General features: G+C 48.4%; 1 protein-coding gene across 1 annotated transcript in view; it reads right to left on the reverse strand.

Annotated features, from left to right (window-relative positions):
- The window catches only part of LOC147706221 (chloride channel CLIC-like protein 1), a 748,927-nt gene extending 735,531 nt beyond the window's left edge, over positions 1 to 13,396 (reverse strand). The window contains exon 1 of the mRNA XM_086932650.1: positions 12,941 to 13,396. Within this exon, the coding sequence (XP_086788776.1) occupies positions 12,941 to 13,348 (408 nt within the window). The 5' untranslated portion in view covers positions 13,349 to 13,396. The remainder of the gene's footprint in view (positions 1 to 12,940) is intronic.
- Positions 13,397 to 15,974: the final 2,578 nt, after the last annotated feature.

Raw genomic sequence — 15,974 nt, forward strand, 5'->3', positions numbered from 1 at the left:
TGGCTGTGGCTCTGGGTATGTGTGTGTGTGTGGCTGTGGCTCTGGGTATGTGTGTGTGTGTGGCTGTGGCTCTGGGTATGTGTGTGTGTGGCTGTGGCTCTGGGTATGTGTGTGTGTGGCTGTGGCTCTGGGTATGTGTGTGTGTGTGTGTGTGGCTGTGGCTCTGGGTGTGTGTGTGGCTCTGGGTGTGTGTGTGTGTGTGGCTCTGGGTGTGTGTGTGTGTGTGTGGCTCTGGGTGTGTGTGTGTGTGGCTCTGGGGGTGTGTGTGTGTGGCTCTGGGGGGGTGTGTGTGGCTCTGGGTGTGTGTGTCTGTGTGGCTCTGTGTGTGTGTGTGTGTGGTAGTAATTGCTGTCTGCTGAGCTCGTCCGTAGGGTACAATAGGTCTCACATTTGCGAGAGATTAAGCTAATGGCAATGTAAATGACAATGCCATTTATTTATCTGTTTTTAAAACCAACACATAAATACAAATTTTGTCATTTACAATGCCAATAGCTCTAACTTTTCCAAAGGCGAAACCATTGCATTGTAAATGCTTGTTTTTTTTCCAATAAATTTTTATTGTTGCTCTGGGCGCATCATCTGAGAATATAGAAGGACACGGGCTGGCGTCAACATTCAGCCAGTATCCGTCAATACCGCAACTTTTCTTTTGCATGTTAGGATTATGCGCACATCAAAAACGACAGTACAGTAATAAACCAAAGCTAATGACAAACGTCAATAAATAAGCAATAAACATCCCCAGAAATACAGCTCCTACTATGCCCACCACCCCCCCCCCTTCCCCCCGAGTCCGTCTGACCTTTGCTGTCAGAGTTACCCCCCCTGGTGAAGAAACAGGGTCCCACAGCAAGACATCTGACAGGCCCACTCCCTTCCTTCACAGTTGGATGCATCAAAGATCAAGTACCACAATGCTCTCCTTCAGATCCCGCGTGCGTTCACTCTAGTCCGTGGTACTGCCTCCACTTGGTCCACACTCTCCGGAATTTTTTGGGGCAGCCCCTAGCTTTATATGTCACTCTCTCGGCCGCCATATAGAGGTCCAGCCCCCTCCTCCATTCCTCTAAGTCAGGTGGTTCGGCCACTCCCCAGCGCCGCGCAATGTCTCTCTTAGCCACCACCAATGCCAGTACTAGGAATATGATCAAGGGGCGGGCCAGATCGACTTCGGTCGTCAGCCCCAGCAGAGCTAGTTTTGGGTCACGTGGTAGAGTGGTTCCCAGGACCTCTTCCAGTTCCCCGAAAACCTCCTCCCAGTATTGCTGAATGATCGCACAGCCCCAGAGTATGTGGTAAAAGCTCCCCTCTGGTAGGTGGCATCTAAGGCATGCAGTGTCCATGACCCTCCCCATTCTGTGCAATCGCACCCTGTCGTAGTAAACTCTATGTAACACCTTCAGTTGTATGAGGCGGAGTCTGGATTTAATCGCCACCTCACGAGGGTGCATAAGGACCATCTCCCAGTCCAGGTCTTCCATCTCCCCCGTGTCCGCCTCCCATCTAGTTCTCAGGTCCTGTAGGGTCCCCAGTGTGTTGTTGGTTAGTGTTCGGTACGTGAGGGACACCGCTCCCCTCCCTATTTGCTCTTGCAATAACCTACCCTCTAAAGGGGCGTATTCTGGGATGTCTGTCAGAACGATGTTCTGTGCCCTCCAGGCGTGCCTCAGTCGTGTATATCTGTAGAACTGAGTGTTGTGTAAGCCGAAGTCTCCCTGCAGTGCCTGGAACGTTTTCAGTTCTCCCCTAGCAATCACGTCTCCTATAGTTGAAATGCCGATGTCATCCCATTGCCTAAAGCCCAACAGTTTATGGAGTTCCCCCAACCACGTACAGTGCCATAGCGGCGTCTGCCGGGTGGGTCGTTTGTCCCATCCCATGCGTTTGGTCGCCCTAACCCACGCATTCAACGTGATTCTGGTAGCTGGCAGAAGGTTCTTCCCTCTTGGACCTCCGTATAGGTAGCGTAAAACGTTCGTGTGAGACCATTTTGACCGTTCTAATGCATAGGTGGGGTGGTCCATTGCTGCGTGCAACCATTCATTTATCGGGGTAAGGTGTTCCGCCCAGTAATACGCCTCCAGGTTGGGCAGGGAGATCCCACCACTGTACTGGTGGCGCTGCAGCGTGGCCAAGGCTATCCTCGGGTGTTTCCCCAGCCATAGGAATGCTCGTAGGTCCGCGTGGATTTTAGGCAGCGTCATCGGTGGGAGCGGGTAATATTCATTCTGCAACGCATAGAGGAATTTTGGGAGCAGGACCATTTTATACAATGCTGCGCGCCCTAGTAGGGTGAGCGGAAGCAGTCTCCATCGGTCCATTTCTAGTTTCGCGCTTGTCATAATGCGGGTCACGTTACTATTAAGGGAGAGTGCCTCATCCAGTGTTATGTACACTTCTAAGTACTGAAATCCCTCTGTGGTGTGAATGAGGAGTTCCGGCAGGCAATCCCTGCGCTCTCGGCCCTGCGGGTCATAGAGGATCGATTTATGCCAGTTAATAGTGTGACCCGATCTTGCCCCGAAGTCATCCAACTCTTGGAACAGAGCCGGGATCGTGGTCTCTGGCTCCGTCACAAACAGAAGGACGTCATCCGCGTATAATGAGATCTTTTCCTGGGCAACTGTCGAGTCTCCCCAGGTGAACCCCCTAATACCCTGGTTCTGTCGGATCCGGATCGCTAGTATTTCTATCGTCAAGGTGAAGAGCAGGGGGGACAATGGGCAACCCTGACGCGTTCCCCTGTTGATGTGGAATTCGCGTGACAATCGGCCATTCACCCTCACTCGTGCCGTAGGGGTGGCGTATAGGAGTCTAATCCATTGTAGGAACTTAGGGCCAAAACCGAACCTCCGGAGTGTCTCAAACAGGAAGGGCCAGTGTACTGCATCAAAGGCCTTTTCCGCGTCCAAGGAGAGGAACCAATGGGGCTCGCCCCTCTCTCGGACTTCCTGCAGCCAGTTATGTGTGCGGCGGAGGTTTAATTTGGTCGCCCTGTCCGGCAGGAATCCAGATTGGTCCGCGTGCACTAATTCAGAGATCACCCCCCGCAGTCGTCTAGCAAAGACAGTGGCTAGGATCTTTGTCTCCATATTGAGGAGAGAGATCGGGCGGTAGGAGGCACACAGGTCTTTGGGTTTACCCTCCTTATGTATAGGGACAATCGTGGCCGTGGCCAGATCAGGTGGCAGGCTAGCCACTTGGAGTGCCTCCACAAAGAGCTTTTTAATATGGCGCTGCAGCAGGTCCGCCGTGCGTTTGAAGAATTCCGCCGGGAAGCCGTTAGGTCCCGGCGACTTCCCCGGCTTCAGGGACGCAATCGCCTCCGCAATCTCCTCCAGCGTGACCTCAGCTTCCAGGGCCGCATTGTCCTCCTGGGACAGTGTTGGAACCTCCATGTCGTCTAGATAGTGGCTGGCTTCAGCCTCGCCCCCCAAGTCTCTAGCTCTATAGAAATCCTCGTAGTACGCAGCAAAGGCCTCTGCTATGGCCTCGTCCGTGCAGACTGATCTATTCCTCGTCACTTCAATTCTGTCTATCCAGCGTGACGCCCCCTCTCTCTTGCTCAGCCATGCCAGCAGTCTACCAGATTTGTCCCCCACGTCGTATAGGCGGTGTAGTGTCGCTAGTGCCTGTGTGCGTGCCTCACCGGTGACAAGTTCTCTATAGTGCCTTTGTGTATCTAGCAATTTCCTGAGCACATTATCTTCCTTCCCAAGGTGGTATTCTGCTTCCAGGGCTAAGATCGAGACCTCCTCAGTCGTAACCGCATGGTGCAGCTCCTTCCTGGCCGCCCCCGTCTGCTGTTTATGCGATCTCTAAGCACAGGCTTAAGTGCCTCCCAGAGTGTGATCCCTGACTTCACTGAACCCTCGTTCTCTGCTACGTACACCTTTATGTCTGCTCTAATCCCCTTCAGTAGATCCGGTGTTTGCAAGTCCCATGCCGTGAGGTGCCATTTCCTGGCCTGACTCCCCCTCCCACGCCCTAGGTGAACCGATAGGGGGGAGTGGTCTGAGATACCCCGCGCCTTGTATTCCGCTATGTCGTTTACCGTGATTTCTTGCCTAGAGGTGAATATGTAATCCAGCCTGGAGAATACCTTGTGGGCCCCGGAGTAAAAGGAGTAGGCCTCCTGTGTGGGGTGAAGCCATCGCCAGACATCTGTGAGGCCCAAAGTGTGTATCTGACGAGCCAGCGCTGTGTCGTGTCCCACCGTGCGTGGGTTCCCCGATCTGTCCCTTGTGGTACACATTACATCGTTAAAGTCCCCCCCCACTATCTGGATCGTGTCTGCCGTGTCCAGAAGGATCGCAGCTACTGCCGCGAGGGTGCGTGCCTGAAGCTTCGGGGGTGCATAGACCGAGACCAGCGTGTATCTGCGCCTCCTCCATGTGCCCTGCACTCCCGCATATGTCCCCTGTGGGTCTAGCCATGTACGAGTGATGGTGAATGGTGATGATTTTGCAACGAGGATTGCCACCCCCCTGGAGTCCGCCGTGTAGCCCGCGTGAGCAAGCACCACATGTCTCCCCCTCGCTATAAAGGCGCACTGGGTGCCTCTTAAGTGGGTTTCCTGGAGTAATATCACGTCCGGCGCCAGTCTCTTTAGATACGCGTTGACTAGGCCCCGTTTGATCTTCGACCCCAGGCCATTCACATTCCAAGACAATACTGTGACGCCTGAGTCACTCGTGGGGGTGTGATCTAGTGGGTCTGCCATTGTGTGTTCCCTTCATATTTCCAGGTAGGACTCCCGAGGTGGTGTGGTGTAAGGTGCTTAGTGGCATGTAGTCGCTGTTTCTCAACTTGTTTCCCCCCCCCGTCCCAACTCCCCTGTTTCCTCAACTCCCAAGTGCAAAAAAACCATGTTCCCCCCCCCCCCCACCTCCCTCCCCTTCCAGTTGTTCCCTTTCCAGGGACCTAACCATCCGCAGGAGAAGGTCTGTCGCCCTCCCACTTTTCCCTCCCATCACACACTCAACAACTGAATAAACAAGAAAAACAACATAGAAAGGCGTGTCAACTTGCGTGTTCCCGTTGCCGGGCTGCTATCTCAATGTTCCCCGGAAGTCCATGTTCATGATTGTGAGTCTTGGGTGTCCACCACGGGCCCCCGCCCCGACGAGTCCTGTTCCAGTAGCTGTATCTCGGTGACCAGGGGGTGGACCGATTCGGCCCGACTATCCTCTCCGTCCCCCCCGGATTCGTGCTCCTCCGAATCTCCATCCTCGTCACCTTCTGATCGGACACCATTTCGTAGGCTGCTGAACCTGGACCCCGAAGAGTTGCAATTGTTCGGGGACGTCGATCTGCCTCCCCCCCTCCCGCTCGTGGCGCGGGTCTGGTAGGGAGTCGCTGGTTTACTTCCCCTGAACTTTCCGGATCGTCGTCTTCGTGGTTTTGGATGTTCCCATTGCGTTCTTTCCCTCAGCGATTGGTCCATGGCGTCTCTGCCCGCTGCTTCCCTACTGTTCAAGATGGGGCGTTCCTCTAGCCATTGCCAGGCGTCCTCAGGGCATGTGAAGAAGAGGGTTTTGTCTTTATAAATGACCTTAAGTTTTGCCGGGAAAAGGAGCATGTAGTCCAGTTTCAAGGCCCGCAATTTCATCTTCACCAAGTCGAAAGACCGGCGTTGCTTGGACACCTCCTGGCTATAGTCAGGGAAAATCATTATCGTGGCATTTTCGAACCGGATCTCCCCCAGCTTCCTGGCTTCTCTGAGGATTAAGTCTCTGTCGGCATAGTTGAGAAATCTTGCTATGACCGGCCGCGGTCTAGCGCCCTCCGGTGGTTTGGCCAGTAGCGCCCTGTGGGCCCTCTCAATCACGAAACAAGTAGAGAATTGAGCTGCGGGGAATGTATTCTTGAGCCAGGCGTGGAGGAAGGAGGCCATATCCCTCCCTTCAAGTCCTTCTCTGAAGCCCACAAAGCGGAGGTTGTAGCGGCGGGACCTATTTTCAGCATCATCCACCTTCCACTGCAAGAGGCGGTGCGAGGCCTGGAGCTCCGCCATGTCTTTCTTTAGTGCTGTGATCGAAGACTCGGTATCTGTGACTCTGTTCTCGGTCACCGTCACTCTTTCTGTTAAATTACGGAAGTCTTGACGTAGCAGCGTTATCTCAGAGCCCACTTCTCCAATTTTTACCTCCAAAGCCGCCCTCGATTCCTGAATGTCACTTCTAGATGCCTGGATGGCTGCCAGGAGCGTCGCCGTCTCTGTGAGCGGGCCCAGGCGTGTCCGTTCGCTGGACCACGTTTGGTCTCGATGTTGCAAAGTTATCCATAGGCCCTTGTTTCGTCGGCTTAGCAATCGGATCTCGTTTCCCCATGTCTGCCAATGCTGTATGAGGAGCTGCGGTCTGTGGCGATCCCCACCGAAGGCAGCGACCGGTGGTGTTCCAGGCACGTCGACGTTTTCTTCGGGTGCAGCCGCTAGTCGAGTGTGGCTCTGGGTGGGGGGTGCGAGGGGGGGGGGTCCAAGTGTTGTTTGATCGCCGTCTTACACCTCAAGTCCCCCCCGTTGAGAGGTCCCGCTGCGTCCCCTCTCTGTCACCAAGGAAGCTTCTATGGCCGACGGATATCCCCGGGTATCCTGGGTGTCGTTCCCCCTCCGATGCTGGCAGTTGCCGAGGCTCACCCTCTCATCAAAGGAAGGTCGCAGTGGGGTGCCCGTATGGGGACTCTCGCCCCTTCCGTTACGCAGTGTTCTGCGCCCGGCCAGTCTACATTCTTTGACCACAGAACACTTGATGCTATGTGCATTCTTTGTGGATTTGATGTATTTAAAGCCTGACACGTATGGAGCTACTTATTGTACAAGTGCAGCTATTTATTTAATGGGAAAGCTGTTTAGTTTGTGTGCATGCAATGATAATGATAATGATAATTACACACTTATATAGCGCACGACTACCCGGAGGCATCTCGGCGCTTGTACGAATACCGCCGAGGAACCCTTCCTGGCCTTTCCCTGTGAGGAGCCCACTCCTGGGCACCCCCAAGGTGAAGCCAGGCATCCTCAGCGTTGTTGGGGCCGTTGTAGAGATTAAGCAAGCTATGGTATGATTGTAGGGGAAACTAGGTTTGTCACAAGTGCTTCGGTGGATTAAATTGTGTTGGACTTAAGAGTGTTTTGGTGTTGCTCGCTGGAGGTGGGTTTGCACAGGAGTGGAGGAGAGATATAAAATGTCTAATAATGGGAAATCATTTAAAGATCAATATAGGGAGGTAAGAGGGAAACAGGAGGTTGAGACTCACCCTCTACACAGCATTGCAGTCAAAAGAAAATCAACCTTCGATCATGTGAAGGAAGTCCACTTCTTCTAGGAGACTAATCTTTTTCTTAAAAGGAACTCTCACTCACTGAATGTTATTCAATGGCATGCTTCACCATCAAATTCTTCCTGATCCTCTGGGGATTGGAGCGTGCTCCAACCTTTTTCCTTACAAGGAGCACTTTAAGGAAAGGTGCATTGGATCTATACGAAGTGATATACGGTGCCCAGATCAGGGTTTATTTTGGGGTTTGTCTGGCACGCTTAAAACTGGGGAAGATAGGTTAAATGCAGTTACTATCACTCCTTAGCCCTAAATATGATAAACTAGTTTCTGCTACGCACCTGAGTACAGAGGCTTTCATCATGATCTGCGGGTCTCTATTCGTACCCTTTGGGAGGGGGTGGCTGGTTATCTAGTGATCATTCATACTACACCACACCCACAGTACACTGGCATGCAGGTGCCGGGGCTGGATACTTGGCCTTGGGCCAAGTGGGGAACCATGATGACTGCGTGACTGCGGAGCACGCTACCTTCCGGAGATCCCTATGGGGCATCAGGCATCCACTAATTAAGTGAAGCTACTTCTGTGAACTATATTATGCTACAGAGAGTGTGAGTGTGTGTGTGTGTGTGGGGGGGGGGGGTGGATGGCTGAAACATGTAGACCAGAGATGTGGGTGATCATAATAAACTCTGTCCACATCCGCCTGTGTTTTTAATCTTACCTATGTCTCCCATAATTAAATACTACCTTCAGTGGTGGGAGACCTTAGAGTAATTTTACATTCCTGATACGTGTGAAACCAAACAAAACCTGCTCCGGGGTAACTCAGGCCTTGTAGCATAACCAGATGCATTAGGCATCTTGTGTGCGAACCCTATGATGAAGCATGCCACTTACTAGTGTTATTAGGTGAGGGTTTTTTTTTTTAAACATAGGGGGTTTCCCTAATCACCCGAGTGAGGGACAGCATGAGATTGCGAGTTTTGGTAGCAGGCTCTCTTTCAGTGTTTGTTGAATTTGACAGGGAAGAGGAGGGAGCCTTTACCCATCTCACTCTGTCTATGTTACTTACTGTCTGAAGAGCATACAACCCTCCCAATTGGGGAAGGTCCAGGAGACCCGAATGAATCCACATTAACAATATATGTACACAACCCTCCTTTTGCCCCAAGTGGTGAAAAAGCCCCACGGGTCATCCATGACAACACCACGGTTCCATCCAATGCACAATACATTTTAGTAATTCATCCAGGGTTGACTGCATTCCTCACAAATCTACCCCGCACTTCCCTTTACATACTGGCAGCAGTAGATTTAACTCACATAGCCAAGCTGTTCCTGTAGACAGCACAGTAAAAAAGGAATAAACATATGAGCCAAGGGAGAAAGAGTGCCCAGGAAGGCCAGAGCAGAAGCTGCATGAGTGAAGCAGGAGACCAGAAACACAATTTTTCTGTCTGGCTTACCCTGTAAAATCAACCCTTAAACAACCAATTTTGAAGGGAATGGAGCCAGTCGCCATGCATTAGGAACACGAGCGACGGAGCTCCTCGCCACCCCGATCTCCCTTGACCACGTACAGCAGCCTCTGAATTGCTGCTTCAATGGGGAGTGCTTCACCCAGCACAAAAAAGGCTTGAAGCCACCAGATCAGTTATGCACTTAATCCCTAGTTCTTTGTGTACGGAATACGAGGGGGTACCCTGGGAGACTTTCAAAATCCGTCTTAAAGATTTATTTTGTGCAGTCTGTAGTTTGTTAACCGCCATGTACACCCAGACCTAGCTTCCGTACAGTGCCTTAGAAATGCAGAAAGACTGATATAACTTAAAAATCACCTCGTTGACCATGTGCCTAATCTGTGGGCATACTTTGTAATAGCTCCCATAGATTCCTTCATGTGGAATAGCTTCCCTTCCTGCATGTATTTCCAATTTAATTTAGCATCAACTAGGATTCCAAGGTAGGATAAAACATGAACCTTGACTAATCTGCGCGTTTCTAGCTTGTAGATCTTAGGTCTGGTCGCCCGATTACCTGATTCCAGGACATACAATTTTGTGGAATTAGGAAACCGGTCCAGCCTATCAGAAAAGAAACAAACCCATCTATTAGGACCTGCAGGGCCATAGGTGTGCACGCTATCAATACTGCATCATCCGCGTACAACAGGAGAGTTTCTGGTCTCCTGTCTATTCTGAGTGTGTCAGCTTGTAATGCTATCAGGGCGGATTCTCAACCGTTGATATATAAAGTGCATACAAAAGGGGCTAAAATACACCCTTGGCGAAATACTCGAGAGCATTTAAAATAACCAGGAAAACCCCCTCTTGTGTGTATGTAACTGCAGCAGTGGTATGGGCATAAAGAGTTGCTAATACATTTATAATCGCCGGCTCCACTCCCAGATCACCGCGTATAATCGACAATTTATAACGGTTCACCCGGTCAAATGATTAGGTGAGTTCCATAAAGCCCAAGAAGAGGGATAATCGCTGGGGCCGAGATGTAAGTCGTTAACAAGTCCCTCACCTTGTCCAAAATTGTAAACTCCCTCAGAATGGGCTTTCCATTGATCAGAAGTGATATGATGACATAGGCCTTTTTTTACAGGCTCTGAGAGAACAGTTCCTTTGCTCACTTGCGTCTGTTAACTCGCCCCATGCTTGTTTTTGTAGGGAGCGCCCTATGTTCCTAAAGGGCCACCTTATACTTACTCCGGCAACTAGCCACCTAGGTTCTATTCGGTGGGGATTGTTTCAAGGCCATCTTCAGTTGCCGGAGAGCCCGGGAGCACTCACTATCAAACCATCTTAGCCCTTGTAGTTACTTCTTGCTTTGAACACCTGTTAGCAGTCCGGCGACTGACCGAGCAATGGCAATAAATGAGTGTATGGTTTCCTCTTCTGTGGCTGACAGATCTAGACTCATTAAAATCCCTTGTTGACACCGAGAGGGAATCTGTGTAATCTACAGACAGGAGAACTGTTGCAAAGTTTACAGATCCAGTCAAGCACCTGAGGGTATTCAAAAAGTGAGAAATCGGCAGGTAGATGTATCCATAATAAATCTATGATTAGGAGAATAATCCTACAGCACCATCAATCGGGGTTGAGGCTTGTTGGAGGCACTGGCGCAGTCTTAGTTAATATCGGAGAGCTCAGTACTATTGGAGGACAATACATTAGCCACACTGCTTGTCAGCCTCTGTCTATGACCCTGTGCCCCACCACATACTGGGAATGGGGCTGGAGTTTCCATATCCACAATGGGAAGGATCCATTACCCTCAAATCGGAGCCAATATGTCTGGCCTGGACATTTGGAACGGTCAGCATGCGTTTGAGATGGAGATTATTGTTCTCTAGACTGCTCTTCTAAGAACTGTTCACAAGGAGCGTAATGAACAGCACCGGATGAGAACCCCTAAATAGTTTTAAAACAAGCCACGAAACAATGGAACTATCACCACATGCCTGCACCATGTGCTACGATGGAGGAAAGAGAGCTTAATATACATTACTGGAGCTAAGGCTGAGATCAAGGTGCTAGGAGAAGTTCCTGGGTCATTCCTCACTTGCCTGTCTGAACTCCTCACCTTTTATATGCTGCCAACCCCAACATTAACAGAAAGTAGCTTTGTAAGCAGAATGAATCAGAAATATGTCATCTAAAGGGGTGTAATTGAAAACATCCACTGCCAACAACAATCCTTCTCAGGAATCAGTGTTTCGGCATGAACTCTCTTGCATGAGTTAAGTAACTCAACTCATCTTTTGACATTCAAGAAACAACTCAAGACTCAGCTGTTCAAGCAGTTAAAATCCTGAATATGTATTGCCTTCCTCACCACGACTCACGATCATCTATGATTAATCTCCACCATCCCGTGTTTAGTACACATTTACAATCTAATCCATTTCCCAATTTGCTAGCCAATCAATTTATGTTAATTTACTCACACTCTTCGTTATACGATGATGTAAACCTCCGGTTTTCCTGTTTCCATGGAAAGCACTCTTTTAAGTATCTGCCTTATATGTGCCACAGAAGTTTTTTAACTAAATTATTAAAAGCATAAAATCACCTATATCACCAATATCACCCATAAGAATATCCTTCAAAAATGTACCCACTAGTAAAGCCTACGGTGGGAGGTGGTTTCAGGAACGGAGAGTCTGGATACAGTGGAAATGATGCAAAAGCTGCGTTCTGCTAAGATTCAGACCTTATCTCCGCTCCCCAAGTCAATGCAGTGCTAAGGTCATCAACCTACAGCTATCTCCCTCCATAAAGGCTCCCCGCTCTCTCAAACTGATCGGTGGACCTACCAAAGGGCCAGTGATAACGGGTTCAGATGCGTGCTAACACATTACGTGTGCTCTCCAAGAAACTCACCAATACATTGCAAATGCTTTATAGTCCGGAATCCAGAATGTGTCTTAGCAAGCAAAAGGTGTGTCACATGCCACGAGATATCAAAGTGTTCAATTGACTCCCATGGACCGCTGTGTGAAGGGTAAGGCGACCCGCAGAAACCAACAATGTTAGCAGAACAGGAACCATCGCTTTGCAACTGCACACCTGAGAAACCTTCGAACGGATGAAGCATGGAGGCAGGACCCCAACATCCAGAGCCCAAGGTTTATGTTAATGCCTTACACCGAACCAAGTCCCAGGCCACTCGCTTGAAATCGGACTGTTCTTGCTTCCCATCCAAAGGAGATCGCAAAATTGGGTGTCAGGATTAAAAGATCACAGATTGTGATTCGCCCCTCCCTTGGACTCTAGCTTCCCGCCTCAGATGTATAAGCGCATGTATAAGCGCATTCATAAACACAGGCCCCTCACGTTCAGTGTGATTTATACCAACTACATCGCTGTAGGTTAATTTACAAAGTCTTAAGTATTGGAGAGGCTTTCAGCGGCAAAGGTCAGTTTGTTAAGTTTTTCATCCTCCCCTGCCCACAAGCCCTGTTCCGAAGCAGCCGCCACTGGATCAGAGCAGCCTCTACTCGCTGGAGATAAAAGGCCTGTGGAAAACGCAATCAATTACTTTCTTTTAAAGAAAGACACCACTGCAAATGGCCTCCAATACATCACTGAAATACCTCTTCACTGTAGCTTTCTGATACCCTAACATCGTTAATTTAGTTCAAAAGCATAAAGCAAGATGAACTTAGCAGTTGTTGGTCACATTTTAAAAAAAAACTTATTGCATGCCTTTAGTTCACAGTGGGAGTATTTTGCATGGTGCATGTCAAATTGATAAAACTTTTCATTCAATTGTGCTTTCCTTTCTCACAGTTGCATAGAAAACTAAACCCAAACCAAATAATTGCACACCAGCCCATGAACTATACCGTGAAGACTGTCGCAAGTCGACAACGATTTCACAGCTAAGCCCATCGACAACACTGAGTAGAAGTTAATGGAACCATCATTGGCTAAGCCAATAGTTCTGAGGTTGAGGTGCATGTAAATATAAGCATTTTCAAATGCTGTTGAGAAAATTAAAGCCTACCCTATTGTCATTGACAATGCTGCCGAATTTAACACATATAGGCAATAAAGGACTGTCATGCTTTCATATTTGAAAGAATTGGTAATAATATCGTCTGGACAGCTGTGCTGTTAAACCAGACCTTACCTCTGAAAGGACAGCCATCTTCTTTGCCACTTCTATCTGGTACAAGCGCACCCATTCCCAGGGTAGAGTCAGCATCAAGCAAAGCACCAAAAACAAGGCAAATCCTTCCAACCAGGTGTGCAGCAGCTGACCAGCAGCAGCAGGCGCACACTGTGATCTTGGCGCGGCTCTTCTCCTCACCAGTTGCTTGGAGTACATCACCTTTCTTCTGCGCCACGCTAGCACAAAGAAGGCCACAAAGAGGAGAATGGATGCGGCAAGAAAGGCCTTGGAGTGCATGTTCCACGTGCGAAAAGGGGATTCTGAAGACCACTTGGATAACTGAGGTAGCTCGGAGTCAGATGAGCCCCAAAGCCTGCTTTTCAAAAACAAAAGTTTCTGGGCCACCCACATTCGGAGAGATTCCATTTTGTGGCACACACAAAAGCCTTCTTTTTTTAAGTGGATGTACCCAGGATGCACCTGCAAGAAAAATATAAGAAATAGCACATTAGCCATCATTAAAATAAACAACAAATAAGATATCCTTCGGGATCAAGTTCGCGCTATATAAAACTTTATAAATAAATAAATAAACTGGCAATGCTCCCTTTATTATGTCACATCTGCAGCTATATATTGTAATGCAAGGATTTGAAGAGGAGGTCCCTAAAAGCCCCCGAGTCTATCTTTCAACTTGCACGCAGGGCACGTGGTATAACACAAATTGATAACCCCCCAACCCTCCCTTTCAGAACGTGATGAGTGACGGCGGACTTTCCCTTTTCTAACAAATATTAATGGTCTGTGGGCTGAACGGGGCACCTGTGAAGGGCTGGGAGCCCCCTGCACAGCAGGGGCTGCAGGTGCCCGACTGACGCCCCTGCACAGGGCCACCCCCTTCTGTGGAAGTTGTATTCAGAGGAAGACTACATTTCCTTAAACTAGTGGTGGGGAGAGAACAAAATCCCATTTTAACAATGCAACACTCTTTTCAATTAATCTTTTCACACTAACTTAGGGCACAAGTCACTGTGCAAATGAAATATATGAAAGTCACTCAGGACCCCAAACTATCTATCCCAACAGTGGGGTCTTAGGTTGCCCTCGACTAGAGCCAGTCGCGATTTCTAGCACAACCTTTGTATCCTATGGCAGGACTGGAGGCTTCAAAGTATGCATTTTTCTCGGGCTTTATTTAAATAGCAGCTATATTGTAACAATAAGCAAAGTAAACACAAAAAAAAACTACATTTGTAAAAAAACAAAAAACAAAGTAAGTGCCAGGACCCATTTCGGGAGGCCACTATTGCCCCCATCAGCGCTGCCACTGACTGAACCAACACAAGCATTAACAATCGCACTCCTACAACTGTGACAAATGAAAACTATTCCAGGGCACCCAGAGCTATAATAATGGAGTGAACGACATATGTTATACATTTTTTATTTAGATTGACTTATTAAGTACTATTGTTGTGCTTATTTCAAAATTTTACAGACATCGGGCATTCACTAGAGCAGGTGCTTACAATTAAGTGCAAGCGCCGAGCACCGGAAACCACCGGCTCAAATTAAGCAATGTTCTTAGACCACAAACATACAACTCCCAAGATGGGAGCTCATCCACAATAGTCCAGTGCTGCACATAAACCAACCTGATAACTGTAGCACCTCCCCTTTCTTGCTGCTCAGAGCAGCCATGATAAGTAGACATTTCCTTATTTTTGCATTGTAGTATCGATTGGGCACGTTTAAGTAAAGATTGGCGCTGTACAGATTTGTTGCATTTGACACCTGCCCCCCAGGTGCCCTAAAGTGTTCTGCGTTTGTTTTAGATTGCCACATCTTTTCCCATTGTGAAGATATCACATGGTAATCCTAAAACCACTACAGATCTCGAACCAGGAGCTGAATAATTTGTGTTCAAACGTGACAGACCAATCAATGAATAATCAATCCAGAACAATGTAAATAAGTCAGTATCCTCTTCACTGGACCCACTAACCCAGCAACAGAAGACCTTTTCCCTTTTCTCAGTGCCTAACACGAATGTCCGCCTTCCAACTCCTACCATGAGGAAAGAAGGTCAACCGACGGCACGGAAACCTTCTAAGGATCATCTTGACTCTTTGATCATCAATGCATTTGAGGATAACGAAAATGTAGTGCGGCCCCACCCGTACCACCTTCGATCAAGGAAAATATTTGCATGAGCTATGGCTAGCATGGGGCTGGGTAGCATAGCTGTTCTTTGCTATACAGGAATGATCCTTTTCATATTATGGAGTTACCCTAAGTGGCTCCTTCCCAGGCCAGTCTTGCCCGCAGCCAGAGAGATCTGCATCGTGAGAGTTCTGGACAGCGGAAACTAAGAATAAAATAGCTAGCTTTAATTTTCACTCTCAGGATCCTGGAGATTTTGTATTAAGTATCTTTGACTGTGTCCAGAATCCAAATTCACCTGTTACATGAAATGTTTCTGTAACAATAGAAGAATGTTGCATTTAGTTAGCCGAAGTAATGTTGGGCAGCATTACAAATATGCAAGTAATAATACATCTGATAATTGTTCTATTATCTTACATGATAATATGAGTTTCTACATACGTACGGATTATACAATTCACGATTGAAAGTGGGTTTATAAGATGTGGTAAATGCTGCAGTATTTGTACAGTGCATTTAACACCAAGACACTTCAACCAGGGATCCAGAGTGGTTGAGAACAGAAGATATCCTGGTCATTCGATACCTGATCATTAACTCCCCTAACCTGGAGCAACAATGCAAAAAAACACATGTGCCTCTCTGTCAGAGAACCACCCTTCCCATCTCCAAGTCCCGCACAATTGTTTTCTCTGCAACAAAAACAGCCATGCACTTGGTGATCTACACTGAGATGAAAAGATGTAGTTGTATTGTGCTCATCATGCTGATTTAATATCCTGGGTACAAAAGAGAGTTCAGGGGGCTCTAGAGTAGTAAACACTACCATAATTGAGTGCAAAGAAGTGAATTGGAGGATGTGGAAGGAGTTTTGGGCAGTACAAAG

The sequence above is a fragment of the Lissotriton vulgaris genome, chromosome 7 (assembly GCF_964263255.1).
Source record: "Lissotriton vulgaris chromosome 7, aLisVul1.2, whole genome shotgun sequence".
In the NCBI taxonomy this organism is placed as follows: domain Eukaryota; kingdom Metazoa; phylum Chordata; class Amphibia; order Caudata; family Salamandridae; genus Lissotriton; species Lissotriton vulgaris.